The 26,545-nt window shown below is 41.3% G+C and overlaps 2 protein-coding genes across 2 annotated transcripts; both read right to left on the reverse strand.

The window, feature by feature from the left end:
* Positions 1 to 3,109: 3,109 nt before the first annotated feature.
* On the reverse strand, positions 3,110 to 10,627 carry LOC111953593 (E3 ubiquitin/ISG15 ligase TRIM25-like). The gene is made up of 6 exons (XM_023972971.2): positions 9,838 to 10,627; positions 9,126 to 9,221; positions 7,434 to 7,667; positions 7,185 to 7,332; positions 6,925 to 7,044; positions 3,110 to 6,823 (listed from the first exon to the last, which is right to left on the reverse strand). The coding sequence occupies exons 1-6, from the start codon at positions 10,411 to 10,413 to the stop codon at positions 6,315 to 6,317; spliced, it is 1,683 nt and encodes a 560-aa protein (XP_023828739.1). The 5' UTR covers positions 10,414 to 10,627; the 3' UTR covers positions 3,110 to 6,314.
* Positions 10,628 to 17,941: 7,314 nt separating this feature from the next.
* Positions 17,942 to 23,149, reverse strand: LOC111953592 (E3 ubiquitin/ISG15 ligase TRIM25-like). Its single transcript, XM_070435608.1, has 6 exons — positions 22,553 to 23,149; positions 22,056 to 22,151; positions 21,587 to 21,820; positions 21,307 to 21,466; positions 20,245 to 20,325; positions 17,942 to 20,118 (listed from the first exon to the last, which is right to left on the reverse strand). Exons 1-6 carry the CDS (start codon positions 23,129 to 23,131, stop codon positions 19,598 to 19,600), a joined length of 1,671 nt encoding a protein of 556 aa, XP_070291709.1. The 5' UTR covers positions 23,132 to 23,149; the 3' UTR covers positions 17,942 to 19,597.
* Positions 23,150 to 26,545: the final 3,396 nt, after the last annotated feature.

The raw sequence follows: 26,545 nt of genomic DNA on the forward strand, positions 1-26,545 counted from the left end.
TTACCGTCCGGTTGAAATATTAGCGATTATGTATGTTAAAAACAACCTGAGGATTGATTATAAAAAACGTTTGACATGTTTCTACGAACATTACGGATACTTTTTGGAATTTTCGTCTGCCTTTCAGGTTTTCTGAACATAACGCGCAAACCAAATGGCGGTTTTTGGTTATAAAACTAATCTTTATCGAACAAAAATAACATTTATTGTGTAACTGGGAGTCTCGTGAGTACAAACATCCGAAGATTATCAAAGGTAAGCGATTAATTCTATTGCTTTTCTGACTTTCGTGACCAAGCTAATTTGGGGCTAGCTGTTCTTACTGTTTTGTCTAGTGATTGATAAACTCACAAACGCTTGGATTGCTTTCGCTGTAAAGCATATTTTCAAAATCTGACACAATAGGTGGATTAACAACAAGCTAAGCTGTGTTTTGTTATATTTCATTTGTGATTTCATGATTATAAATATTTTTTGTATTATTTTTGAATTTGGCGCTCTGCAATTCAGCGGTTGTTTACGAAAATTATCCCTCTAAAGGGATCCGTGCGGCAAGAAGTTAACCAATTTAATTATAACAAAGCAAACACTCTGTCCGTTTATAAGAATTTGTAAGGTTCTTATTTGCATAAAATAGACAAAGACCAGTGTCCAAATGTATCAATAGCTTTATTCTCGAGAGAGCTCTACTCAAAATACCATGTACATTAGTTTATATATCACACATAGCGTCATATCGTCCTAAATGTCCCTCCTCCTCTCCGACAAGGACAAAGCTGCTTCAAAAGTCCATTCCAACACACTAACGCACATACATTACACACTATATCTGGATTATCTCCTGAAGTCTCACCACAGTTTATTACCATTTAGCTGACACTTCCAGTCCCCCCCAGATACGGAAAACCTGGAGGGGCTCTCGCTGTCTTGTCTTATCTCCACAGAGTTATAGCTGGGTCGGTTCAAACATAGGTTAAGGAGTTTCTTTGCTTACTTTCGGTACACACATACATTCCGTTCTTCCACAATGGTTATCATTTTTAATTACCCCTTGTCCATGCTACATAACCTCTAATCCTAATGGTTAAGTTTCTGGGTAGAATTATTTAATAATTTATCTTAAACCTTGATAAAATATCTTAACAAATGGTTCAAACACACCAACACAGTTGTGAAGAGGGCATGCCAACGCCTCTTACCCCTGTGGCATGGGCCCTCAGATCCTCAAAAAGTTCTACAGGTGCACCATCGAGAGCATCTTGACTGGCTGCATCACCGCTTGGTATGGCAACTGCTTGGCATCCGACCTCAAGGCGCTACAGAGGGTAATGCGTACGGCCCAGTGCATCACTATCATCATTATTAAATGCATTTCTATAGCTTCCAAAATCATTTTTACACTAAACAAAAATATAAACGCAACATGCAACAATTTTAAAGATTATATTGAGTTACAGTTCATATAAGGAAAACAGTCATCTGAAATGAATTCATTAGGCCCTAGTCTATGGATTTCACATGACTGGGAATACAGATATGCATCTGTTGGTCACAGATACCTTAAATAAATGTAGCGGTGTGGATCAGAACCAGTCAGTATCTGGTGTGACCACCATTTGCCTCATGCAGCGTGACACATCTCCTTTGCATAGAGTTGATCAGGCTGTTAATTGTGGCCTGTGGAATGGTGTCCCACTCCAATTCAATGGCTGTGCGAAGTTGCTGGATATTGGCGAGAACTGGAAGACGTTGTCGTACACATCGATCCAAAGCATCCCAAACATGTTCAAGGGTGACATGTCTGGTGAGTATGCAGACAATGGAAGAACTGGGGCATTTTCAGATTCTAAGAATTCAGTTCAGATCTGTGAGACATTGGGCCGTGCATTACAATGCTGAAAAATTAGGTGATGGCAGCAGATGAATCGCATGACAATGGGCCTCAGATCTCGTTACGGTATCTCTGTGCATTCAAATTGCCATCAATAAAATGCATTTGTGTTCGTTGTCCGTAGCTTGTGCCTGCCCATACCATAACACAGGGGCACAACTTTCACTGGGGATAGGGGCACATGTCCCCTCCACATTCATTATCATTAGAATGTGATACAAAACGAGGCAACGGTGTGCTTTCGGACCATGCGGACGCATCCAAGCATTCGGGTAGGCTGTTTGGAGTGTTTATGTGGCACCATGTGGCACACTGTTCACAACAGCAAACCGCTCGCCCACACGACGCCATACGTCGTGTCTGCCGTCAGCCCAGTACAGTTGAAACCGGGATTCATCTGTGAAGAGCACACTTCTCCAGAGTGCCAGTGGCCATCGAAGGTGAGCATTTGCCCACTTTAGTTGGTTACGAAATGCCGAACTGCAGTCAGGTCAAGATCCTGGTGAGGACGACAAGCACGCAGATGAGCTTCCCAGTTTCAGACAGTTTGTGCAGAAATTCTTTGGTTGTGCAAACCCACAGTTTCATCCCGTCCAGGTGGCTTGTCTCAGACAATACCGCAGGTGAAGACGACAGATTTGTAGGTCCTGGGCTGGTGTGGTTGCACGTGGTGTACAGTTGTGAAGCTGGTTGGGCGCACTGCCACATTTTTTATAACAACATTGGAGATGGCTTATGGTAGAGAAATTAACCTTAAATTATTTGACAACAGCTCTGGTGGACATTCCTTCATTCAGCATGCCAATTGCACGCTACCTCAAAACTTGAAACATTGTGGCATTGTGTTGTGTGACAAAACTGCACATTTTAGAGTGGCCTTTTATTGTCCCCAGCACAAGGTGCACCTGTGTAATGATTATGCTGTTTAATCAGCTTCTTGATATGCCACACCTGTCAAGAGAAATCCTTACAGGGATGTAAACAAATTTGTGCACAAAATTTGAGACAAATAATTTTTTTGTGCGTATGGGACATTTCTGGTATCTTTTACTTCAGCTCATGAAACATGGGACTAAAACTTTACATGTTGCTTTTATGTTTTTGTTCAGTATATTTAGAAAGTCCTGCTCGATAGGAGCTTTTCTAAGGACCGGCCCTTTGACATGATGTGGAAAAGAGGCGACAAAATGGATTGTAATGACGCCGCCGACCACTGGACGGAGTCAGAGACACGTTTATTAGACAAAATCAAAGAATATTGGTCGCTTACACAGATTTGCAGATATTATCGCAGGTGCAGCGAAATGCTTACGTTTCTTGCTCCAACAGTGCAGTAATATCTAGCAATACAATAACAATACACACACACAAAAAAAAATGATATTCAGAAATATCAGACCAAGCAATATCAAATCAAATCGTATTTGTCACATGCGCCGAATACAACCTTATCGTGAAATGTTTACTTACAAGCCCTTAACCAACAATGCAGTTCAAGAAAGAGTTAAGAAAATATTTACCAAATAAACTAAAGTAAAAAAATAAATAATAATAATACAATAAAATAACAATAACAAGGCTATATACAGGGGTTACCAGTACTGACTCAATGTGCGGGGGTACAGTTTATTCGAGGTAATTTGTACATGTAGGTAGGGGTAAAGTGACCATGCTATAGATAAACAGCGAGTAGCAGCAGTGTAAAAACAAATGGTGAAATGACTGAACAGGTGACTGTTGGAAGGAACATTTCTGCCATTAATATGTTTGTTTGGTTACATTTCTTTATTTATAGTCCGGGTGGCCATTTGATTAACTGTTCAGAAGTCTCYTGGCTTGGGGGTAGAAGCTGTTAAGGAGCCTTTTGGAACTAGACTAGACCGCTTGCTGTGCGGTAGCAGAGAGAACAGTCTATGACTTGGGTGACTGGAGTCTTTGACAATTTTTTGGGCCTTGCTCTGACACCGCCTAGTATATAGGTCCTGGAAGGCAGGAAGCTTGGCCCCAGTGATGTACTGGGCCGTACGCACTATGGTCGGATGCCGAGCAGTTGCCATACCAGGCGGTGATGCAACCAGTCAGGATGCTCTCGATGGTGCAGCTGTAGATCTTTTTGAGGATGTGGAGACCAATGCTAAATATTTTCAGTCTCTGTAATATTCATATGTGTAAACATACTGAATTTTAATTAGATGCATTTTACCGCCGTATCATACTGTGCTAGGATTGGTTAAGACCACCCGGATGGTTAGGTCATGGTCAGCTGATCATGGTTGGAGATACGTGAACATGCCAGTTGTAGCTAGCTAATAAAGAGCTACGTTAAGAAATATCCTATAGTACTGCATTTTATTATTTTGTACAAAGCGTGCAAAACAAGAGGGGGAAAAGGTGTTGTCATGCCCTCTTCACAACTATCTTGTTGTGATTGGACCTGTCACGTTCCTGACCTGTTTTCCGTTGTTTTTGTATTTGTTTAGTATGGTCAGGGCGTGAGTTGGGGTGGGCAGTCTATGTTATTTGTTTCTTGTTTAGGTTCATGGTTAATTAGCCTTATATGGTTCTCAATCAGGGGCAGGTGTTTGACGTTTCCTCTGATTGAGAACCATATTAAGGTAGGCTGTTCTCACTGTTTATTTGTGGGTGATTGTCTTCCGTGTCAGTTTAATTACCACACGGGACTGTTTCGTTTTGTCTAGTCTGTTCCTGTTCGTGCGTTCTTCGTTTTATGTAAGTTCTCATGTTCAGGTCTGTCTACGTCGTTTTGTTGTTTTGTAGTTATTCAAGTTTGCTTCGTGTTCGTCTTGTTTAATAAATCAACATGTATTCATCACCCGCTGCATTTTGGTCCGATCCTTGCTCCTCCTCGTCCGAGGAGGAGAACGACTTAGACGCCCGTTACAAGACCATGTTAGTTTGTTGGTGATGTGGATACCAAGAAACTTGATGCTCTCGACCCGCTCCACTACAGCCCATCCATGTGAATGGAGGCGTGTTCGTCCTCCTTTTCCTGTAGTCCACGATCAGCTCCTTTGTCTTGCTCACGTTGAGGGAGAGGTTGTTGTCCTGGCACCATACTGCCAGGTCTCTGACCTCCCTATTMTCTGTCTCATTGTTGTCGGTGAGTAAACCCGCTACAATCACGCAGTAACATTACAGTGTGCAGTCAGTAAGCAGTTAAGCATTTACAACAGCAGGCCCCAGTGGCAATACATTAGTAAAACCAAATGCTTACCTTGACTAGGAAGAGCTCCAGTGTTGTGTTGGATAGTCATAGCCAGCTAACTAACATAGCATCCTTCTCTTTGAGCCAGGTTTAGGAGTAGGCTAAACTAGCTAGCTGCATTAGCTAGCTAATTAAGTGAAAGTGAATGAAAAAAATATATATAGCCATCTGTTGCTTCTCCTCCATTTTTTAAGAAAAAAACTGTTAAACTATTGTCTTTCTCTCTTTTTAAGTCAACCAACAGTACTCACTGCATGTTATGCACTGCAGTGCTAATCTAGCTAGCTGTAGCTTATGCTTTCAGTACTAGATTGATTCTCTGATCCTTTGATTGGGTGGACAACATGTCAGCTCATGCTGAAAAAGCTCTGATAGGTTGGAGGATGTCCTCCGGAAGTTGTCATAATTACTTTGTAAGTTTATGGAAGAGGATGAGAACCATGAGCCTTCTAGGTTTTGTAATGAAGTTAATGTACCCTCCTGCTACTCCATGGTGCTACCTTACAGAGTGCTGTTGAGGTATTTTAATCAATAATTTGGTGACGTGAATATATTTAGTAGAGCTTTATCTAAAAATTATAACTTTTTAATGTTTTACCATTTTATTTTTTATGAAATTCGCTGAGGAGCATGGTCCTCCTCTTCCTCCTCTGATGAGCCTCCGCTGTACTGTATGGAAATGGTGTGTATAGACAGTATGGACAGTGTGTGAATCGAAAAGGTGTATACAGCAGTAGTTATATAGGATGAGCCATGACTAGAACGCAGTATATATATATCAAGTGGCTAAAACAGTAATAAACATTAGTCAAGTGACCAGGGTTCAATGACTATGTAGATAGGACAGCGGTCTCTAAGGTGCAGGGCAGAGTATCAGGTGGTAACCGGCTAGTGACAGTGTTTGGGGTTCAGGGAAGGTTACCGGGCAGAGGCCAGCTAGTGATGACTGTTTAACAGTCTGATGTCCTGGAAATAGAAGCTGTTTTTCGGTCTCTCGGTACCAGCTTTGATGCACCTGCCTCTGAGTGTCCTTTAACTGTCTAGTTTGTTTTGTTCTGACTTATAAACGTTGTGAAATAAATAAAATAACTAAACATATGATCAATAATTACCTGTAAATCTAGTGCCCGAAATCGGGCACTGTAGTCTTAAGAGGATAAAGCTTGTCTGTATTCTCATCAAAGTGAATGACTGTGTCTATGTCAGTATATTCACAGATCCATAATCGAAACCGAACCCAGGATAGAGGGGTTCAGTGAATGGGGTCTGGACTCTGTGGAGGAGCGTCATTGTGTCAGAGACACTGTAGAAGGACAGAGTTCCTGCCCTGTGGTCCAGGTACACTCCTACTCTGGTGGAAAGGGGGACACATATGGCAGTCCGTTTACCATTGTACCAGAAAGAGCAGTCAAAGGCACCACACTCCAAACACCAGGCCTGATTACTGCTTCCAAACCAATCCCAGGCTCTCCTGTTGATCCCTTTATATGAGACAGCTATATAAACCTCCACCCCGGTCCACTCTACCTCCCAATAGCAGGCTCCAGACAGACCCTCTCTACACAACACCTGGCAGCCATTGGTAAATCTGTCTGGATGGTCAGGATAAAGCTGGTTGTTGTTACTCTGTGTTACCTTCCTGTTCCCCTCAGACAGACACAGCATTTTATGTGCTGTGTTGGGATCCAATGTGAGCTGGCAGGAATCTGAGGATGAAGACAAAACAACAGGTGAAATGTATGTGTGCGTCCAGGAGTTTGTGTGTGTAGTATATTAATGTGTATTGTACAGTATGTTCTTTACTCACATTCCAAGAACTCCTCTCTGGTCTTGGGTTCAGGCCTCGTCTTCTGACAGGTGGACTGAGTTTGGCCAAATGACGGAAGACAACGGGGCTCAGAAGGTCGAACAATGTGGACTTTTGTTACTATGGAGACACAGGAAATCAAATATCACTGTTTCAATACTGATAATGACAAAAACATTATAGTAATTCAAGGGGCTCAGTAGTTGAAAGAGGTTTAGGTAATTGGTTTAGTATTATCAACGACCAATTATGTTACCTACTTTTTACAGAGATTTTGGCAATTTCCGCAGAACATATATTTTCAACTTTACTTTTCAGCCCAGAGACTGATTTCCTTACATCCTCAAAGGAGATGTGGTGGTTGACAGTGATGCTGGGTAATAGAGGGACATAGAGAGACTGGAAATACTACAGAGACAAATCAGAAAAAAGATGATTGTTGAGAAATACAAACACTTCATTTTCAGCAGTAACACCTGATGCTGGGGAAAGAGAGACATTGATGTCACCTGGAGGAATTGGATGTTGTCTTCTGTGTGTGAGAGCTTCTCCAGCTCAGCTTCTCTTCTCCTCAGCTCAGCCATCTCCTGGTCCAGTTGCTTCAGCAGTCCTTCAGCCCGACTCACTTCAGCCTTCTCCTGGGATCTGATCAGCTCTTCCACCTCAGAGCGCATTCTGTCAACGGAGCGGATGAGCTCAGTAAATATCCTCTCACTTTCCCCCACTGCTGCTTGTGCAGAGCGCTGTTAGGAAACACAGAAAGAGAGGAGAGGTTTCATATTTTATTTTAAATATCCTTTATTTAAATAGGCAAGTCAGTTAAAACTTCTTACGGCTGAGATCCCGTTAACGGTTATCGACTTGACAACAGCCAGTGAAAGTGCAGGGCGCCAAATTCAAACAACAGAAATCTCATAATTAAAATTCCTCAAACATACAAGTATTTTACACCATTTTAAAGATAAACTTGTTGTTAATCCCACCACAGTGTCCGATTTCAAAAAGGCTTTACGACGAAAGCACACCATCTGATTATGTTAGGTCAGTACCTAGTCACAGAAAAACACAGCCATTTTTCCAGCCAAAGAGAGGAGTAACAAAAAGCAGAAATAGAGATAAGATGAATCACTAACCTTTAATGATCTTCATCAGATGACACTCATAGGACCTCATGTTACACAATACATTTATGTTTTGTTCGATAAAGTTCATATTTATATCCAAAAATCTCCTACTCAGGCCCAGTTGCTAATATATGCATATAATTAGTATATTTGGATAGAAAACACTCTGAAGTTTCTAAAACTGTTTGAATGATATCTGTGAGTATAACAACTCATATGGCAGGCAAAAACCTGGGGAAAAATCCAACCAGGAAGTGGGAAATCTGAGGTTGGTCGTTTTTCAACTCATTCCCTATTGAAGATACAGTGGGATATTGGTCATGTTACACTTCCTAAGGCTTCCACTAGATGCCAACAGTCTTTAGAACCTTGTTTGATGCTTCTACTGTGAAGTGAGGGCGAATAAGAGGGGAATGGGTCAGGGCTCTGGCAGAATGCCATGAGCTCGTGACGCTTGTTCATGTGAGAGTTAGCTCTGTTCCATTACATTTCTACAGACAAAGACATTCTCCAGTTGAAACATTATTGAAGATTTATGATAAAAACATCCTAAAGATTGATTCTATACTTCGTTTGACATGTTTCTACGAACTGTAATATGACTTTTCGTCTGATCTTTCCCCTGGACTTGCACGCGCGTCGTGAGTTTGGATTGTGTACTAAACGCGCGAACAAAAAGGAGGTATTTGGACATAAATGATGGACTTTATCGAACAAATCAAACATTTATTGTGGAACTGGGATTCCTGGCAGTGCATTCTGATGAAGATCATCAAAGGTAAGTGAATATTTATAATGCTATTTCTGACTTCTGTTGACTACACAACATGGCGGATATCTGTATGGCTTGTTTTGTTGTCTGAGTGCCATACTCAGATTATTGCATGGTGTGCTTTTTCCGTAATAAAAAAAAAAAATCTGACACAGTGGTTGCATTAAAACCTCTTARGGCTGAGACGGGCTAAGATCCCGTTAACGGGATCGATTTGACAACAAGCCAGTGAAAGTGCAGGGCGCCAAATTTACTTTAGAGAGGGCTATCTACTAAGTAAATACATCTAAATGGTCAACACTCACCTTGAGTGACTTCACAGCCTGTCTCACKTCCTGCATCTCTTTCTGTCTCTTCTGGATTCTCTGTTTGGATTCCTTATTTTTCTCTCCCACCTTCCTCTGGGGGAAAAAAAAACTATGTCAATCCAATGTTAATGTGCACAAGTGACTCTGGCTGTGTTTACACAGGCAGCCCAATTTTGACCCTTTCTCCACAAATTGGTCTTTTGACCAATCATATCAGATATTGTTCAGAGCTGATCTAATTGGTTAAAATACCAATTAGTGGGAAAAAAATATCAGAATTGGGCTTCTTGTGTAAACATAGCCTCTGTCTTACTGAGAACAGCTCAAACTTTATGCTTGGTCAAAGTCCATGCCTTATGAAAAGTCACATGCATGTCTGTATGCGCATGACCGTTCATGTGTTTTCTTGGGTCTCCTGCGTGCCAAAAAAGAGCATTAACTCAAAGCCTAGGCATTAGCTCAGGGAGCCAATGCAACTCCTGATGTCTCAGTCAAGGTTACACATAATGTGAATGTGGTCATCAAACCACCAGTTACATGTATGTGTGCATATTCACCAGCTTAAATCTTTGGGGTGTTTGCTGTTTTCAATTTCAAAGCCAGGTCTATACGGTACATATATATACAGTTGTGACTAATATTCAGTCATTACTAGTATTCTCATTGTGATGCTCTAAATGAGCAACTATTACAGAGTTGTTGTCCTTACCTGTCTCTCAGTCCTTTCTGATTCAGCTGAGACTGTATCATGGCCTTTATGTTCATCCATTGTACACAGATAACAGATAAACTGCTGATCGGTACGGCAGTAAATCTCCACCAGTTTGTCATGATGAGAGCAGATCTTCTCCTCTAGTTGTGTGGAGGCTTTGACCAGCTTGTGCTTCTTAAAGGRAGGAGATTCATAGTGAGGCTGGAGGTGAGTCTCACAGTAAGAGGCCAGACACACCAGACAGGACTTGACKGCTTTGAGTTTTCTCCCAGTGCAGACATCACACGCWACATCTRCAGGTCCAGCATAATGGTGAGTAGGGGTACCAGCTTTGAGTCCTGTCTTCTTCAGAGTCTCCACCAATTCAGAAAACATAGTGTTTCTGTTCAGAACAGGCCTTGGGGTGAAGGTCTGTCTGCACTGAGGGCAGCTATAGACACCCTTCAGATCATCCTGATCCCAGCAGTCCTTAATACAGCCCATACAGTAGCTGTGTCCACAGGGAATAGTCACCGGATCCTTCAGTAGATCCAGACATATTGAACAACTGATTGAGTCCATGGCTGCTGACATTGTGGTGCACACACTAACAGACTGAGCCGATTGAGAAATGTTATGTTTGTGTGGGAATATTTCCTGATTGTCTGTATGTACTCTGTACCTGTGTAGGGTGTGGCGTTGGACAAAGACTAGGAAGAGAGTTGATATCTCTTTAGTGGTGTTGGTGCTGTGCTTTGCCAAAGTGGGTGGGGTTATATCCTGCCTGGTTGTCCCTGTCCAGGGATAACTTTGGATGCCCCCCCGTCAGTCTCCAGTATCTATGCTCCAATAATCTGAATGCCGGGGGGCTAGGGTCAGTCTGTTATATCTGTTGTAATTCTCCTGTCTTATCTGTTTACCTGTGTGAACTTAGATCCCTCTAATTCTCCCATATCCCAGAAACATCAGGGGTTCAAACTTTAGAACCCAGTTCCTACATTTGAATATATACATTGATTTAGTCAAACAAAACTATGCTACATTTGATCTCTGGGGCCCTTAGGATGACAATTCAGAGCAAGATTACTGAATTAAAGTACATTATTTACCTTCAGAGGTGAATGTATCAAACCAGTTGCCGTGATAAGTGTTTTGTTGTTGCGCACTCTCCTCAAACCATAGCATGGTATTTTTTTCCACTGTAATAGCTATAGTAAATTGGACAGTGCAGTTAGATTAACAAGAATGTATGCTTTCTGCCCATATAAGACATGTCTATGTCCTGGGAAATGTTCTTGTTACTTACAACATCATGCTAATCACATTAGCGCACGTTAGCTGAACCGTCCCGAAGGAGGAACACAGATCCCGTGAGGTTAAATGTACATGGAGAGCTAACATTAATGATATGCATGTCAATCTCTCATGGCTCAAAGTGGAGAGATTGACTTCATCACTACTTTTTTTTTGTAAGAAGTGTTGACAAGCTGAATGCACCGAGCTGTCTGTTGAAATTGCTAGCACACAGCTCGGACACCCATGTATACCCCACAAGACATGCTACCAGAGGTCTCTTCACAATCCCCAAGTCCAAAACAGACTATGGGAGGCCCACAGCACTGCATAGAGCCATGACWACATGGAACTCTATTCCACATCAGGTAACTGATTTAAGCAGTAGAATCAGATAAAAAAAACTGATAAAATTACACCTTATGCAACAGCGGGATTGTGAAGGGACACACACACAGGTACAGACACACCAGTGGAGGCTGGTCACTTGAAAAATTGAGGAGGATGGGAGACGGAACACACAGAGACCACAAAGTGTCTTTCAAAAATCATCAAAGACAAATTATTTTAACCTAAAGCATGTAATAAAGACATTTATAGTACACTATTATGGGGAATAGGAATGAGAGGGCCACTTACAGTGTTGGAAAGGGATCACAGCAGTGATTGAATGAGGGTATGAGGCATGGGTTGAGGTGTTCAGAGGCTTGACCAGTGCAAAAGAGCTAAGAATGAGTTAGTCCAAGCAAGGAGTAAAATCTTTGATGTGTAGTAATGTGCTTGTGTATGAGATTGACTCCACATACAGTAATGAGAGAAAATTGATAGGGGTATTCACAGTGCTTGGAAGGGAAACATTCAATGTGCCAGTGGATGAGCTGGCACATGAGAAGTCATGGCTTCAGTTCATGTCAGGAGAAAGTTGATAATGGTAGTGGAGTGGAGTAGTCATCACCTTTTAATCAGGGAACATGAGAGGACTTAACTGTAAATACAAATAGCAGATACATTCCATTACAGCTGTCCTGTTGAAAAACAAAGGATTGTCCCACTAAGCGCAAACCAAATGGGATAGTGTATCGCTGCAGAATGCTGTGGGAGCCATGCTGGTTAATTGTGCCTTGAATTCTAAATAAATCACAGACAGTGTCACCAGGAAAGCACCCCCACACCATCACACCTCCTCCTCCATGCTTTATGGTGGGAACCACACATACGGAGATCATCCATTCACCTACTCTGCATCTCACAAAGACACGGCTGTTGGAACCAAAAATATCAAATTTGTATTCCTCAGATAAAGGACTCACTCGACTCACTCGGTTCAAGTCCGGGCTCTGGTCGGGCCACTTGAGGACATTCAGAGACTTGTCCCGAAGCCACTCCTGCATTGTCTTGGCTGTGTGCTTGGGGTCGTGGTCCTGTTGGAAGGTGAACCGTCGCCCCATTCTGAGGTCCTGAGCGCTCTGGAGCAGGTTTTCATCAAGGATCTCTCTGTGCTCCGTTCATCTTTCCCTCGATCCTYACTAGTCTCCTAGTCCCTGCTGCTGAAAAACATCCCCACAGCATCATGCTGCAACACCCTGCTTCACCTTAGGGATGGTGCCAGGTTTCCTCCAGATGTGACGCTTGGCATTCAGGCCAAAGAGGTCAATCTAAATTAGATGTTCTAATCCACATCAGGAGACCACTTTTGAGATCTTTTTGAGTTTACATTTTTGGTTGTAGTAATCCTTTATTTCCAGTGTTCACCAGCAAGAGGCTGTTGTTTAGCTGTTTTTGTAGTGCACATGTGATGGTAGAGTTTAAAAAACAAATACCCACTGGATTGATGCAAATAATCATGATATCATTCAACCAGCTAACATAAGGTACTTTGTAGCTGACATTTACTGTAATTGAGAAGGTTTTTTGGGGAAGCGTTCCCATCTACTAGAGACTTTTCATTAGCAACATCGCTAATGGCTACACAAAGTGGTAGATGTGCACACCTCACATACACAGACTCCCCCTGTTATCTTCCTCCGAATCTGGCTCTAGCTTTTGAAGCTTTTGAACAGTTGGGTCTATTAGCTAATATGACCTCTATGATCCCATTCCTGAAAACTAAAACTCTTCCGAACACGTCATAATATAGTCACAAAATAGAATGTATGTACCTTTCAATTAAAATTAGAATTATTTTTCATTTTTGTCTGTTTTTCACCACAGTGCATTTCTGAAGTGCTGGTTTGAATGTTTCAATAATGTGTATTCTTCATTTAGGAGACCAAAAGACCAAGCCATGCAATTGAGATTTTGTAAATACAGAAGAATACCATATAAAGTTTTAACCCATAATTTAAAGGATTGTATTTAGTACAAATAATTCCCTAAGATCTATACCTCAGCTGAATCTGGTAATGAATGTTGTAGCTGTTGAGCAAGTTGAGGAGACTGAAATACTTGCTGTTAAAACTTAGATCGTTTTTTGACTCCACACTCCACATTCCACAAAACAAGTCCTGCAGGCTCTAGTTTGATCTTCTCTTGATTATTGTCTGGTCATATGGTCAAGTGCTGCAAAGAAGGAACTAGTTAAGCTGCAGCTGGCACAGAACAGAGCGGCACGTTTTGCTCTTCATTGTGATCAGAGAGCTAATATCAATACTATACTATGAACATCTGTGGGAAGACTTGAAGATTGCTGTTCACCGCTGCTCCCCATCTAACTTAACAGAGCTTGAGAAGATCTGCAAGGAATGAATGGCAGAAAATCCACAAATCCAGATGCAAAGCTCATCAAATCAAATCAAATGTTATTAGTCACATGCGCCGAATACAACAGGTGTAGACCTTACAGTGAAATSCTTACTTACGAGCGCTTACCAACAATACAGTTAAAAAAATATGGATAAGAATAAGAAATAAAAGTAACAAGTAATTAAAGAGCAGCAGTAAAATAACAATAGCGAGACTATATACAGGGGGTACAGAGTCAATGTACGGGGGCACCGGTTAGTTGAGGTAATATGTACATGTAGGTAGAGTTATTAAAGAACTTCTTCGGGATCGGTGTCCCTTCCACGGGACGGTTGAGCTAACGTAGGCTAATGCGATTAGCATGAGGTTGTAAGTAACAAGAAAATTTCCCAGGACATAGACACATCTGATATTGGCAGAAAGCTTAAATTCTTGTTAATCTGACTGCACTGTCCAATTTACAGTAGCTATTACAGTGAAATAATATCATGCTATTGTTTGAGGATAGCGCACAATTTTGAACATGAAAAGTTATTAATAAACAAATTAGGCACATTTGGGTAGTATTGATACAACATTTTGAACAGAAATGCAATGTTTCATTGGAGCAGTCTAAAACTTAGTACATACACTGCTGCCATCTAGTGGCCAAAATATAAATTGCACTTGAACTGGAATAATGCAGTATGGCCTTTCTCTTGCATTTCAAAGATGATGGTACAAAAAAATACACAAGAACGGTTAGTTTTTTCTTTGTATTATCTTTTACCAGATCTATTGTGTTATATTCTCCTACATTCCTTTCACATTTCCACAAACTTCAAAGTGTTTCCTTTCAAATGGAAGCAAGAATATGCATATCCTTGCTTCAGGGCCTGAGCTACAGGCAGTTAGATTTGGGTTTGTCATTTTAGGCAAAAATTGAAAAAAAGGGGCAGATCCTTCTGCTACCGCTTCCGTGCAGTAGCAGAGAGAACAGTCTATGACTAGGGTGGCTGGAGTCTTTGACAATTTTTAGGGCCTGGATGACAGGAAGCTTGGCCCCAGTGATGTAATGGGCAATTCGCACTAGCCTCTGTAGGGCCTTGCGGTCAGAGGCCGAGCAGTTGCCATACCAGGCAGTTATGCAACCAGTCATGATGCTCTCGATGGTGCAGCTGTAGAACCGTTTGAGGATCTGAGGACACATGCCAAATCCTTTCAGTCTCCTGAAGGGGAAAAGGTTTTGTCGTGCCCTCTTCACGACTGTCTTGGTGTGCTTGGCCCATGTTAGTTTGTTGGTGATGTGGACACCAAGGAACTTGAAGCTCTCAACCTGCTCCACTGCAGCCCCGTCGATGAGAATAGGGGCATGCTCGGTCCTCTTTTTCATGTAGTCCACAATCATCTCCTTTGTCTTGATCACGTTGAGGGAGAGGTTGTTGTCCCTCCACCACATAGGCTGTCTCGTCGTTGTTGGTGATCAGGCCTACCACTGTTGGGTCATCGGCAAACTTAATGATGGTGTTGGACAGCCAGGAGGGGACTGAGCACGTACCCCTGAGGGGCCCCTGTGTTGAGGATCAATGTGGCGGATATGTTGTTACCTACCCTTACCACCTTTGGGCGGCCCGTCAGGAAGTCCAGGATCCAGTTGCAGAGGGAGGTGTTTAGTCCCAGGGTCCTTAGCTTATTGATGAGTTTTGAGGGCACTATGGTGTTGAACGCTGAGCTGATACACACATATCCAAGATGGCTCAAAGCTGTAATTACCAACAAAAGTGCTACTACAAGGTTCTACACACACATGTGCGCGCACACACGCACGCGCACACACACACACACGCACACACACACACACACACACACACACACACACACACACACACACACACACACACACACACACACACACACACACACACACACACACACACACACACACACACACACACACATTAATGTTTTAAATGTATGTAAATTGTGTTCTCTTGTATGTAATGTCTTTTTCTTTATGTGTCGGACCCCAGTAAGACTGGTTGTCGTCATTGGCGTCGGCTAATGGGGATCCTAATGAAATCAATGGTTGTCTGCAATTTCTGGCATATACTAGTCACAACCATTTCAGCTTTTCAGCCATTTCACAACATTGACGACTGGACAATGGTAACTTTTAAAAATCCATTTGAAGATACATTCTTTATTATCAAGTGTCAATAGCAATACGTTCAAGATCAAGTTTTATTAAAACCTATCCAGCGCTTAGCATTTTTTTCATGTGATCATAGTTTAAACCACTTATCTTATTTAAATCAGGCAGAATGGTAACTACTGTATCTTTACTGTCCTCAATAGCAGCACTATAGTCTGCTTGGTGTATGCATGTCCTTAATTGATAATCCTATGTGCATTTATCTCGTTACCTTTAAAATGATGAGAGATGCGATTGGGATTAGGTTTAAATCCTAGCTCTGTACTACTCCAAACACCAGTGCTCTGCCTACCTTACTATAGTCTRGTAAACTATGCATAGTTTGCCACCTGGTGGACTAAACGATCAACACAAATCTGAACTGAACTATACAGCACAGATTCATTGCTGCTTGTTTAAATACATATTGTGAAAATATCAGTTTTACTGAAATATTAAGCACTAATTTATGGTAAAGTATGTTTTRACAAAATGTGAAAAACAGAATAATAATTGAAATTCTATTACTATTTCAACTTAGTCTCAAAGACTGGGTTTTATTCATGCCTAACACTGATCATATGTTTGAATAGTATCAAACACATTAGTCTGTGCAAATGAGAAATTACAAAGAGYGTATTTATGATTATGATGTAGCATTTACAATGTAACAATCTTGTCATTTTATAGCAATGTGCATAACATAGGGACCGCTCTAGTATAGGAGTATACAGGTTGTCAACATTAAGTAGTGTCTTCCATCTATAAGAATCGCATCTGTCTATGATAATTTGATGCTTGTAAACGGTCCCAGAGAAGTTCATCCAAATATGAAAGTAATTGGTATTAATGCTCAGAAAATAGATTATTGAATGTAGTAATACTGTTTGTGATATTAAATAGTAATGAGTAGTATACTGTTTTTTGATAGTAATAGTAATGTAGTATACTGTTGGATAGTAAATAGTTAATGTAGTGATACTTGTTTTTGATATGTAATAGTAATGTAGTGAGTACTGTTTGTGGAGTAAGTAATAGTAATGCTAGTATGATTGTGTCTGTGTATAGTAATAGTAGTATGAGAGTATACTGTTTTTGTGATAGTAATAGTAGATTGCTATGGTAATACTGTTTGTGATAGTATATGTAGTTATACGTTTTTGATATAACTAGTAATTGTAGTAATACGTTATGTGATATAAGTAATGTAGTTAATACTGTTTTTGATAGTAATAGTAATGTAGTATACTGTTTTTTGATAGTAATAGTAATGTAGTAATACTGTTTTGGATAGTAATAGTAATGTAGTAATGACGTGTTTTTGATAGTTTAATTAATGAGTATACTGTTTTTGATAGTAATAGTAATGCATATACATGGTTTGTGATAGTAATAGTAATGTAGTAATACTGTTTGTGATAGTAATAGTAATTGTAGTAATACTGTTTGTGATATTTAATAGTAATTGTAGTAATACTGTTTGTTAGATAGTAATAGTAATGTTAGTATATGTGTTTGTGATAGTAATAGTAATGTTAGTAATACTGTTTTGATAGTAATTAGTAATGTTAGTAAGTAATACTGTTTGTGATAGTAATAGTAATTGTAGTTAATACTGGTTGGATATATTAGTAATGTAGTATACTGTTTTTTGATTAGTAATAGTAATGTAGTAATACTGTTTTGATAGTAATAGTAATGCAGTATACTGTTTTTGATAGTAATAGTAATGTAGTAATACTGTTTGTGATAGTAATAGTAATGTAGTAATACTGTTTGTGATAGTAATAGTAATGTAGTAATACTGTTTGTGATATAAAGACAGTAGTAGTGTGTGGTAAAATCACTAAGGAAAATAAGCCAAGCCAGTAAAAAAGCCATATTACAACCTATGTTGTGATAAAAGCCTTGTTTGCTCTCTAACCCATTTGTTCATACACCACCATGATATACGATAAGGCAGTGACAACAAAAAGACAACAGTCACACAGTTGCGGAATAAATTCAACTACACGTACATTTGTTTCATCACAAAACCGGAGAGCAACATCAAATCAAATCAAATGTATTTATATAGCCCTTCGTACATCAGCTGATATCTCAAAGTGCTGTACAGAAACCRAGCCTAAAACCCCAAACAGCAAGCAATGCAGGTGTAGAAGCACYGTGGCTAGGAAAAACTCCCTAGAAAGGCCAAAACCTAGGAAGAAACCTAGAGAGGAACCAGGCTATGAGGGGTGGCCAGTCCTCTTCTGCCTATGCCGGTGAAGCCCACAAAGCTGTAACAAACAGTTATATCACCTGCAGCATGGTCAAGCAAGTTAATGTTTTCGACAGTTCACTAAACAACTAGTGATTTAAAATCCCGGAGTTACCACAAGTCAGCACAAACACAACAGGAGCACTGCCTCTGCTATTCCAGCACCATTTCAATAAAAAAATGTAAACATRATAAAATCAATAAGGCTATTTATGCTTAGTTTAATACACTGAAAACAAACTTAATGATATCAAAAACAATTTAGTCCAATCAATGTTGCTAAATATCATGTGGCTGTCCATGGTACTGGTTTGTGTGTGTGTGTGTGTATGTCTGCGTGTTCACCCTTCTTGTAGACTAGTTGAACGCCAATACCATCCTCCTATCTTTCATGTTGGCAAAACGGTCTATGACTCTGTCACTCTGTCATACAGTACACTTTTTGTTTCTGTTGTCAGAGGCTACCTAGCTAAAAAGGCCAGTGGCACAACATTTTCATTTATGGTTAGATCATAATCATTGACCTGTACAAAGAATTAAGCCAAAACCACAATTCCAAATCCCCATCTCCATCCACGGCTTAGGAAAGGGACGATTTAGAAAGCTAGCTACTGCTAAACATCAACACAAGTAGACCAGAAACAGACACGTTTTCATGAAAATTACATTTAGCATAGGAGGTGATTTAAATGGTGTGAGGCCAAATCCAAACTACCCTCCCTTGGGAGGCGTTTTACTGCACCAGGACAACCCAGAGTTCAGCACATTAGCTGATTGGCTAATTATTTTATAATATTTTTATCAAGGAAGGCCAAATGCTTGCTGGCATCGATCAATCAAATGCTACGGCGGCAACATGTTATACTATTTTGGGCTACACATACTGAAACAGAGGGGCACTGTATCCCTCGCTCAAATCCCTCGCTCAGCCCCTTGCGAATTGATGGAAAATTATTAACACACTGAGAGAGAAGAATGAGACATTTTTTTTTTTATATATGGGGAAGCCTGGCCACCCTTGCCGTCCGTGAATACACGCCACTGTATAAAGACAAGGTATTTATATTACGTACTGTACCTGCCTGTGTTCCTCCCTGGTAGAGGGCTCATGCTGACTGTGGAAGTGGGAGTTTTATACAAAACCCATTTRAGAAAAATGCACTAAGGCAATAGAATCAGGATAATTTATCTGCACATTTATTTAAACTTGGTAATACTTCTTAACATCTTATAATATGGATCTTTCCGGTCACTATTCTGACCCTTTTGCTTGTCTTAATTCTAACTGTATAACTGTAACTCACTGTAACTCATCACTGTGTCGGTGTCAGTATCTTGAGAGACGTAGTGACATAGAACCCAGGATAAAGGGGTTGAGTGAAATTGGTCTGYACTCTGTGGAGAAGGGTCATTGTGTCAAAGACACTGTAGAAGGACAGAGTTCCTGCCTTGTGGTCCAAGTACATTCCTACTACTCTGGTGGAGCGGGGGACTGGTATGTCAGTCTGTTTATCATTGTGATAGAAGTAGCAGCGAGAGGCACCACACTCCAAACACCAGGCCTGATTACTGCTTCTTAACCACTCATMATGTCCTCTCCTGCTGATCCCTTTATATGAGACAGCTATACAAACCTCCACCCCGGTCCACTCCACCTCCCAGTAGCAGGCTCCAGACAGACCCTCTCTACACAACACCTGAGCGTAGGTGGTAAATCTGTCTGGATGGTCAGGATAAAGCTGGTCGTTATCACTCCATGTTACCTTCCTGTTCCCCTCAGACAGACGCAGCTCTTTATGCGCTGTGTTGGGATCCAATGTGAGCTGGCAGGAACCTGAGGAGAAGACAAAACAACAGGTGAATGTTTGTGTGCACACAATGTGTGCATGTTTGTGTCCGCATGCATATGCATGTGTGTGTGTTTTTGTACATGTATATGTACAGTATGTTCTTGACTCACATTTCAAGAACTCCTCTCTGGTTTTGGGTTCAGACCTCGTCTTCTGACAGGTGGTGTCATTCCCATGTGTTAGTTCTCCAACTGACAGTCCAGACTGAGTTGTGCCAAATGACGGAAGACAACGGGGCTCAGAAGGTGGAACAATGTGGACTTTTGTCACTATGGAAACAATAGGAAATCAAGTATCACTTGTGTACACCTGTCTCTTATACACATCTAGATGTGTATAAGAGACAGCTGACAGTGCAGACTGAGTTGTGCCAAATGACGGAAGACAACGGGGCTCAGAAGGCTGTCTCTTATACACATCTAGATGTGTATAAGAGACAGCTATTTACACGGGACAGGACAAAACAAAGACTCGTCCGACTGCTACGCCATCTTGGAATGAAGACAAAACAACAGGTGAAATGTATGTGTGCATGTTTGTGTCCTCATGCATATGCGTATGTATGTGTGTGTGTGTTTTTGTACATGTGTATGTACAGTATGTTCTTGACTCACATTTCAAGAACTCCTCTCTGGTTTTGGGTTCAGGCCTTGTCTTCTGACAGGTGGTGTCATTCCCATGTGATGCTAGTCCTCCAACTGACAGTGTAGACTGAGTTGTGCCAAATGACGGAAGACAACGGGGCTCAGAAGGTGGAACAATGTGGACTTTTGTCACTATGGAAACAARAGGAAATCAAGTATCACTTGTGTACACTGATCATGACATAAACATTACAGAAAGTTAATGGGATAAGTAACTGAAAAAGGTTCTCCATTGAGAACAAACATTCATCCATAAGTTCACCTACTGTACTGAACTTACTAAATGGCAGATTAGGGTCTCGATTAATTCCGTAGCGTGGAATATCTGCGTTGTAGCGCGAATGGCATTTAAAGGCAATGGTACCGCGTTCGTGGAGACTGCATTCACAGTAAACGCTGCATGTGTCGGCTCAATCGGAAATGACCTTTAAATATCATGCGCGCTACAACGCAGATTACCTGCTCTATGGATTTAATCGAGCCCTAACTTGCATCGTATATACTGTCCTAATACTGTYTGTTACCTACTTTTTACAGAGATCTTGGCAATTTCCCCAGAGCAGATKTTTTCAACTTGACTTTTCAGCCCAGCGACTGATTTCCTTATATACTCAAAGGAGACGTGTTGATTGAAAGTGATGCTGGGTAASGCCTTAGATCCAAGAGGGACAGAGAGAGACTGGAAACTCTACAGATACATGAAACAAAAAAGATTAGAAAACAGGAAAAAGATTATTGCTGTGAAAGTTCAAAAAATATTTTTCAGCAGTAACACCTGATGCTGMGGACAGAGAGACATTGATATCACCTGGAGGAATTGGATGTTGTCTTCTGTGTGTGAGAGCTYCTCCAACTCGGCCTCTCTCCTCCTCAGCTCAGCCATCTCCTGGTCCAGTTGCTTCAGCAGTCCTTCAGCTCGACTCACTTCAGCCTTCTCCTGGGCTCTAATCAACTGTTTCACCTCAGAGCGCCTTCTCTCAATGGAGCGGATCAGTTCAGTAAAGATCCTCTCACTGTTCTTCACCGCTGCCTCTGCAGAGCACTGTTAGGACAAACCGAAAGAGAGGATGTGTTGCATTTTAACCAGCCCATTCACTCAGCTCTCATCAGAACCCCAGAAACATGTTCCCTACAGTGGGGCTCAATAGGATTGGAACATATCCGAGCACTGGGCTCCTCACTGGCTCCAGTTTTTCTGCAGTTTAGTTTAGGAGGAATAAGTCACTTTAGAGGGCTAACTGCTAAGTAAATACATGTAAATGGTTAACAACACTCACCTTGAGTGAATACACAGCCTGTCTCACCTCTTGCATCTCATTCTCTTTATCCTGGATTCTCTGTTTGGATTTCTGTTGTTTTTCCCCCACCTGGCTCTGCAGGAAAACACATGTAATTCCATGGTTCATTTGTACAAGTGATTCTGTCTTAATGAGAACAGATCAAACTTTATGATAGGTCAAAGTCTATGCAATATGGAAAAGGCATGCGCGTGTCTGTGTGAGTCTGTATGAGTGTGACCAATCGTGTTCGATCACAGATCTCCTGCGTGCCAGAAAATATCATTAGCTTGCTAAGCCAAAGCCTAGGCATTAGCTGAAAGAGCCAATGCAACTATTCAGGTCTCAGTAAAGGTAACATCACATGAGTGTGTATATTAGCACAGCTAAATTATTGGGTGTTGGCTGACTTCCTGTACAGTAGTGACTAATGTTCAGCAATGAATGTTATTTTCACAGTGATACTTTGAATGAGCGGAATTATAGATTGTCAATACCTGTCTCTCAGTCCTTTCTGATTCAGCTGAGACAGTATCATGGCCTTTATGTTCATCCATTGTACACAGATAACAGATAAACTGCTGATCAGTACGGCAGTAAATCTCCACCAGTTTGTCATGATGAGAGCAGATCTTCTCCTCTAGTTGTGTGGAGGCTTTGACCAGCTTGTGCTTCTTAAAGGTAGGAGATTCATAGTGAGGCTGGAGGTGAGTCTCACAGTAAGATGCCAGACACACCAGACAGGACTTGACCGCTTTGAGTTTTCTCCCAGTGCAGACATCACACGCTACATCTTCAGGTCCAGCATAATGGTGAGCAGGGGTAGCAGCTTGGAGTCCTGTCTTCTTCAGATTCTCCACCAATTCTGCTAGCATGGTGCTTTTCTTTAGAACCGGCCTTGGGATGAAGGTCTGTCTGCACTGAGGGCAGCTGATCAGAAAACCCATCACATAATCCTGATCCCAGCAGTCCTTAATACAGCCCATACAGTAGCTGTGTCCACAGGGAATAGTCACCGGATCCTTCAGTAGATCCAGACATATTGAACAACTGATTGAATCCATGGCTGCTGACATTGTGGTGCACACACTAGCCGAATGATACTACTTTCGTTGCTCTAGAATTGTTTGTGCTTTTGAGTGGGAACATTCCTGGTTGTACACAGTGTTGTGTTGGACAGACACCAGGAAGAGGGTTGTGATTGGACAGAGGTGGTTAAGGAAGTTCTATTTATAGTATGTAACACTCCATTCTCCCAAAATGACAATTCACTCGATACAGTCCACTACACCTCCAAGTACATAGCTATAACCAGATTTATTGAGGAAGATTAAAGTGATGATTCAGGAGAACAGTCTGTAGGCAGTATGATGGTAGATCAGGGGGTGACCTGGAGTATGTGAACTGGAGTCCTGGGCTCCCATTTCACTTGGCAACAGTGGCGATCCTCAATGGTCATAGACTTACAGTGTGTTCCAGGGGATAGGTGTGAGCAAGGTGCTGCGAGAACATAATGAGTAGTTATTTGTGATGGAATATGAGTTGTAGATCAGTGATTCTGTATAGTGCCTTGCTCAGCCGATCCTGTCAAACGGGTTAGTTAGAAGATAAGAGGGTGGAGAAATGTAGCCTGAAATCCAGGCCTGTCTGTGCTAACGTTCCACTCCTTGTACTCTGTGTCACATGACAAGAAGTGGCAAGGAGTGGAATGATAGCACAAACCCTCTGGTACCCAGGCTAGGAGAAAGGAGGGAGGCTTGCAAACACTAGAGACATGGAAACCCTATTCTCCACATTCTGTAGCACAGAAGCAATCGTTTAGTTTAATTGTGGTTGTTGCCAACATAACAATGTGGCAAAAGAATATTGTGTGGTGAAGCTGTGAAAAGTAGCTTATTTACTTGGGCACATAACCACAAAACTGATTGTTTGCTCCTCTATTGCAAACCCACGGCAATTGTTATGAATTCCCTGTCGGTGTCTGTTAACACCATTTCACAGCCCTTTCAAACCTCTGTAGTAGGAGCCCTCCCCAGCAAGAGTCAGGGTGTCTGCCTGATGATCTCTGCCCCCTCTGTGACCTGGGGCTCTGACCACTGGTTGGTTGCTAGGGGCCAGTTGTTAGGGCGCCGGACATCTGTCCAGCAATGAACTACCAGTTCTTCAGTGATGCACACTTCTAGATAAAATTATGACTAAAGTAAAATAACGTGCTAGTCAGTACCAGTCAAAAGTTTGGATACATGTACTCATTCAAGGGATTTTCTTTATTTTTGCTATTTTCTACACTGTAGAATAATGGTGAAGACCTCAAAACTATGAAATAACACACATGGAATCATGAGTGTTATTGAGATTGTTGAAAGTAACCACCCTTTGCCTTGATGACACCTAGCTCACTCTTGGCATGCTCTCAACCTGCTTCAACTTGAATGCTTTTCCAACAGTTTTGAAGGAGTTCCCACGTATGCTTAGCACTTGTTGGCTGCTTTTCCTTCACTCTGTGGTCCAACTCATCCCAAACCATCTCAATTGGGTTGAGGTCGAGTGATTGTGAGGCCAGATCAACTGATGCAGCACTCTATCAATCTCCTTCTTGGTCAAATAGCCCTGACACAGCCTGGAGGTGTGTTGGGTCATTGTCCTGTTGAAAAACAAAGGATAGTCCCACTAAGCGCAAACCAAATGGGATGGTGTATCGCTGCAGAATGCTGTGGTAGCCATGCTTGTTAATTGTGCATTGAATTCTAAATAAATCACAGACAGTGTCACCAGCAAAGCACCCCCACACCATCACACCTCCTCCTCCATGCTTCATGGTGGGAACCACACATGCAGAGATCATCCATTCACCTACTCTGCATCTCACACCAAAAATCTCAAATTTATATTCATCAGACAATGGACAGATTTCCACCAGTCTGTTGTCCATTTTTCGTGTTTCTTGGCCCAAGAAAGTCTCTTCTTGTCCTTTAGTAGTTATTCCTTTGCAGAAATTCAACCATGAAGGCCTGATTCACGCAGTCTCCTCTGAACAGTTGATGTTGAGATGTGTCTGTTGCTTGAACTCTGTGAAGCATTTATTTGGGCTGCAATTTCTGAGGCTGGTAACTCTAATTAACTTATCCTCTACATCAGAGGTAACTCTGGGTCTTCCTTTTCTGTGGCGGCCCTCATGAGAGCCAGTTTCATCATAGCGCTTGATGGTTTTTGCGACTGCACTTGAAGAAACTTTCAACGTTTTTGAGATTTTCCACATTGACTGACCTTCATGTCTTACAGTAATGATGGAATGTTGTTTCTCTTTGCTTATTTGAGCTGTTCTTGCCATAATATGGACTTGGTCTTTAACCAAATAGGACTATCTTCTGTATACCACACCTACCTTGTCATAACACAATTTCTTTCCTTTTTAATGTGTTTGAGCCAATCAATTGTGTTTTGACAAGGTAGGGGTGGTATACAAAAGATAGCCATACCTTCTCAAAACACAACTGATTGGCTCAAACACATTAAGAAGGAACGAAATTCCACAAATTAACTGTTAACAAGGCACACCTTTTAATTGAAATGCATTCCAGGTTAATACCTCATGAAGTTGGTTGAGAGAATGCCAAGAGTGTGCAAAGTTGTCATCAAGTCAAAGGGTGGCTACTTTGAAGAATCTCAAATATAAAATATATTTTGATTTGTTTAACACTTATTTAGTTACTACATGATTCCATATGTGTTATTTCATAGCTTTGATGTCTTCACTATTATTCTACAATGTAGAAAATAGTAAAAATAAAGAAAAACCCTTGAATGAGTAGGTATGTTCAAACTTTTGACTGGTGCTGTAGTTACTGATCCAGTTGCCATTTGGCTGTAAAGGTTATCACAGATAACTAAACTCTATCTAGTCTGCACATTCCAATAGCTGTACCAGTTAACCATTCAGCTGTACCAAGTTATTTATATTACTACTGTACCTGCCTGTGTTCCTCCCTGGTAGAGGGCTCATGCTGACTGTGAAAGACCTTTAGTGGACTGGGCAGTTGTATATGGAATCCATAAGAATTCACAAGGAAAAGATTGTCAGGATCATTCATGTAAACATTTATTTAAACTTGGTAATATTTCCTCACCAATTGTTTAATAGTGATGTGACTGGTGCAAAACATACTGTGGAAGCAAACTCTCTCTCTTGCCCATGTTTACACCAATCCAATGCGTTTTAACTTTAGTACTGCCTGTAAATGTAAGAGGAATCAAGTTAGCTACCTTGCCATTTTTTTCCCTGATAGTTAGTGATAGTCAGTGGTGAGGACTTAAGGGCTCAGAACTTCGCACAATTATGTCTCTGATATCTTGCCTTTCTCTTCTGCTCGAGGCCCTCCGGCGATGTACGCAATTTAGCGGTTGTAGCTGTCTCTGGTTGTGTCAAACGGAGAGGTTTTCTTTTTCTTTCTCCGAATCTGGCTTTAGCTTTTGAAGATTCTGAATGGTTG

The sequence above is a fragment of the Salvelinus sp. IW2-2015 genome, linkage group LG27 (genome assembly GCF_002910315.2).
Source record: "Salvelinus sp. IW2-2015 linkage group LG27, ASM291031v2, whole genome shotgun sequence".
Classification (NCBI taxonomy): Eukaryota; Metazoa; Chordata; class Actinopteri; order Salmoniformes; family Salmonidae; genus Salvelinus; species Salvelinus sp. IW2-2015.